This window comes from Borostomias antarcticus (genome assembly GCF_949987555.1).
Source record: "Borostomias antarcticus genome assembly, chromosome: 3".
Classification (NCBI taxonomy): Eukaryota; Metazoa; Chordata; class Actinopteri; order Stomiiformes; family Stomiidae; genus Borostomias; species Borostomias antarcticus.
In genome coordinates, this window is record NC_140236.1 from 30,567,540 (window position 1) to 30,572,325 (window position 4,786).

Consider the following 4,786-nt stretch of genomic DNA (forward strand, 5'->3'; position numbering starts at 1 on the left):
AATGCCTCCAGGAATCAACGACCACTTTTAGCCAGGCGGATTAAGTGTTAAGAGTTCTGAGTAGAGTAACATTAGAGTGATGCTGCTTAGACTTCCTTTCTGGGTCCGAGCCACAGTAATGTCCTGGCAGGAGTGTATGCAGCGTGGGGGTAAATGTGCTTGGCACTGCGGAGCATTGGAGCGTATGGGGGGGGGGGGGGTGCTGTAGGGAGACGGGGGGACTCACCCCCATGTTTACCATAAACTGAGGTGGGGAGGTGACCAGCATCCATCTTTCTATAGAAGTATACTGACACAGCCACTGATCCGCAGGGGGAGAAGGGGGTTGGGGGGTATATGGGAAAAATATCCTACCCGCTCCCTCCCCCTGGGCAAACGACAGGATGCACATGGCCCGGAGAAGGATGGCTGGATGTCTGGATAAAGGAAATAGAGAGAGAAGGAGAGGAAGAGGAGATTTTGGATTGCAGCTGGGTTGAGATTGAAAAAGTCCTGTTTTTGAAGCGATTTTTTGTTTTGTTTTCTTTCTCGCCGGGCCGTGTGGGGACAGAAAAGTCCTGCCTTGATGGGGGTTAAGAGCGGTTGTGGTGTCATCTGTGGTTGTGTAGTCAGCATGTAGACTGTTACCACTGCTTGTGCTCTCATGCTATCACAAAACCTGTAAGTGCATATGCTAATAGAGTATGTGATTATGCTTTATTGGCAGCATAAAGTGCATGTTGACGTATAGGCTACAAGTATAATTCTGAAAAATGATTAGGCTATATGGTCTCAAATGGTTTTCCCAAACACAAACACATCTTCTATTATAGTTTGTCTATTGAAAGTCATTTTCAGAACAGGACAGACTCAATCCGTGTCTGGGAAACTTAATAAAGTATATCTTATCTTAATAAAGTCTATATCTTATCATAAAACATAATGGACAACATTTTTCTGACCAACTATAGGCAACTATACACATATTTGGATCTTCATCTGGCCTCATACTCGCACAAAGTTGGCTGATTGCGAACATGATAATTATTAAGCTTGTGGGAGGCCGCATGATACATTTGTAAATGGGTGTGTGGGTAAACATTCAGAAGAGATAATGTGATTTTATTTGCTTTCATTACTAAAGAGCATTGATCTTCAAAGCAAGTTACGCAATCCATTCATGTCCTGTTTGAGTATACAGTATCAGTAGGCCTATACATAGATAAAACTACACTACATAAAGCTCAAACATTCGCCATAAGAATATTTTTCTCCATATTATATCCATCTTGATTGGCTAAATGGTTGTAGGCTACACACATATTCGGCTAACGCTGATTCGTGATTGTTGTAATATTTCTGATAAGAATGGAGCGAGATCCCGGGGATGTAATATTACTGATAAGAATGGAGCGAGATCCCGGGGATGGCGCATCACTAGGAGATGGGCGGGAGAACTGCTTCCCCATACAAATCTGATTTGCATATACCTACGTAACGTTGGCCATACCTTAAAAATCCCGAGAGAGTCCAGAATGACCACTTGGTGGCATTGATCCCAACCTTGTGTGTCTCTGCGAAGCAGTTGGAGGCAGAGTAACGTTTAGCCTTTGAAATTCTAAGTTTAAAGAAACACATCTCAACTGGCTGTGCTGACGGAATGGACTAACTTTACAAATAATTGAAGGGACCATACACCAGTTACCAGTTTAGGCTAACCAAAGCGAATCTCGGTGTTCTTTCTCGTAAACCACCCAATCCGGTTTCATCATCTTATGAAAAATGTAAGTCATATTTAGCAAAGTAATATCGTATATAGCATACTGTGTCTTTTAGATTACTCTACGTTTTGAAGGGTTAAACTAATGTAGCCTAGTTGAAGATGCGTAATTGCGCAGAAGGTCTAAGAAAAACCATGTTTTGGAAGAAGGATCTTGAAATCAACTATCCCCGAGAAATACAACTTTATTAGCCATTCAAGTAATATTGTCCACATTAAATTTAAGGTCGTTGTGATTAACATGTTTATACAAACTGTGCATGAGGAAAATCAAACGCCATCAAATTCATTCGAGGTACCATGTCGGATTCTCACGTCAATAAGACGACAGCATTATTCCCGTTAATAAGCCAGTAACTCAACTGAGCTCTTTTTAATAGTGTCATATTTTCTGGACACGTTACAAAGTAACAATTGTAAAAGTTAACAATAGGTTACACCTTGGGCCACCGTGTTCTGTGCTGGGAGTGTCAATATATCCTTGACTGATAGCCTATTACCAAACTGCAGGATATGAAACTTGAAAAGTAAAATTTGGTGTATCAGCAAATTCATCTCGTGGTCAAAGCAGTATGAAGAATTGTGTCACCAACTAAATTAATCCCTAGACAGACTTGTTGCATAAATTAGAATGTGTTGCATGAATGGAATTCTTGTACAACTTGTCCAGAACACAAATGTTACCGTTTAACTGATACTACGTTACTCTTCAACAGATAGAAAGTATTCTCAGCACTTTCTTTTACAAATGTAATGAGCAAAACGAGCAGTGCAAGGATTTGCTCCCTGAGATTAATTCAATACAGTTAATCATACGAGATCATAATCTTATCATGTGACAGCTCATACATCTCTGATTAGAATAGAACGTGTTTTTAGAATTTGTCTATGTAGAGCTTGATAAGGTTATTATATGGGCTTGATTTAAATATCTGCAAATTAGTGTTGGCGACATATTTCAGTGATATTAAAAGTTATGTGAAAAGTACTTCTTTCGGCCACGTCAGTATTCTATGGTTTGAGGCTATAGAATAGCAAAAATGCGCCTGAAGGCACAAAGCAGGAGGCTACGTTTTGTAGTGTGAGAAAGCTCACATTTCTATAAGGAAGTCATTGCAATTATCAAACAATGAGTTGAGAGTCACCAGAGGATGGTGGAGGCGTTTCTGTGTGCGTTGTTGTTAAAATTATGGGAATTTCCTGAAAGCTTTTGTTTCTTTAAGATCAAATTGAGCGTCCTTACAATTTCTGATTTGTATTTGTACTACGATACAACATTTTGTAAAACAGTATTGAAGAACTTGCTCCTCCAAGTTTTTCTTATTTGGTACTATCAAAACAATCAGTCAGAGAATTTCTGAATAACAGCCCTTCTGTCTCTGTTTCCAGGATGAACACTAGGGACAAGTGGAAAGTGTACAAGAGGGTGTCTGTCATGTTCTTCCTGGCTGTGGTGACGCTCACCGTGGTCCAGAGAGGGAGTATTGGCACTGGGGATACCTTTCAAATTGAAAGGCAGATTCGTATGGAGTCTTCAGATGGTGGTGAGGGAGTCCTGCAGCAAAAAATGGGCCTCACCTTCTGGAAGACCAGCAAGCCCAGGCCTGAGGCTCAAGCTCAGACCACCACAGAGGAGCCCAGCATCACGCAGGAACAGGGTTCTAGAACCTGGGACGTGCTCACCACCAACTGCAGCGCCAACCTCAACTTCTCTGACCAGGACTGGTTCAGGGGCCTGGAGGACAACTTCAAGCAGTACCTGCTGTACCGGCACTGCCGCTTCTTCCCCATGCTCCTCAATCACCCGGAGAAGTGCGCCGGTGAAGACACCTTCCTGTTGATGGTCATCAAGTCAACTGCAACCCAGCACGACCGCCGTGAGGTGATCCGACAGACCTGGGGCAAGGAGCAGGTTTTGGACGGCAAGCGTGTGAGGACACTCTTCCTCCTCGGAACTCCTTCCAATGAAGCAGAGAAGGCTAACCACCAGAAACTGCTGGAGTACGAAGATTACATCTATGGAGACATCCTCCAATGGGACTTTATGGACAGCTTCTTTAACCTGACCCTCAAGGAGACCCACTTTCTCAAGTGGTTCAACACCTACTGCCCCAACGTGCGCTACATCTTCAAAGGGGACGACGACGTCTTTGTTAGCATAGAGAACATCATTGAGTTCCTGGAGAGCAGCAGCCATGTTCGGAACTTGCTCGTTGGAGATGTTCTCTTCAAGGCCAAGCCCATTCGCAAAAAGGACAGCAAGTACTACATCCCCAATGCCCTGTACAACAAGACCCTCTACCCTCCCTATGCTGGAGGAGGGGGTTTCCTCATGGATGGGCCCCTGGCCAGGAGGCTATACTGGGCCTCTGATACACTGGAGCTGTACCCTATTGATGACGTTTTCCTGGGCATGTGTCTGGAGGTGTTGCAGGTCACCCCCATCAAGCACAATGCCTTTAAGACGTTCGGCCTGATGAAGAACAAGAACAGCAAGCTGAACAGGGAGCCCTGCTTCTTTAAGAGCATGATCGTGGTGCACAAGCTGCTCCCACCAGATCTCAAGCACATGTGGAACCTGGTGAACAGTAAACTGGTCTGCTCACAGAAAGTCGAGATCTTATAGCTTGGTGGAAACGGTGGCAGTGAAAAGAGAGAAAAGAACATAAGCTCAGTCTTTGGGGTTGGGAGTGGGTGGGGTAATGTCTGAAGAGTTGTAAATGTGAGTATGTGACGGGCGCAGATGTTAACTTCAATGTTAACTCCAATCCGAGTTCTCCTTTTTTCGGAGAAGGACCAGGACAATATATGACATTTTTAATTTATGTACTGCGCTTTTGTGATGGAGTAGAATTCTCCATTTGGCGGAATAACTTATCTGGAGATTTTTTTTTTTTATAGGGTGACGTTTTAGAAATATTTATATTCTGGTGGCATTTTGAAGGACTATCAATGTCAGCAGACAAATTCAGTGACAACAACCCAGTGGTGTGGGCAGTGGGAGTAAGTGCTGCAAAGAGTAGGCTA

The 4,786-nt window shown here is 43.4% G+C and overlaps 1 protein-coding gene across 1 annotated transcript; it reads left to right on the forward strand.

Moving 5' to 3' along the window:
• Positions 1-3,149: 3,149 nt before the first annotated feature.
• On the forward strand, positions 3,150-4,385 carry b3gnt7 (UDP-GlcNAc:betaGal beta-1,3-N-acetylglucosaminyltransferase 7; the record flags this gene model as incomplete). The annotated part of the gene is made up of 1 exon (XM_084462016.1): positions 3,150-4,385. The coding sequence occupies one exon, from the start codon at positions 3,150-3,152 to the stop codon at positions 4,383-4,385; it is 1,236 nt and encodes a 411-aa protein (XP_084318142.1).
• Between the last annotated feature and the right edge of the window lie 401 nt (positions 4,386-4,786).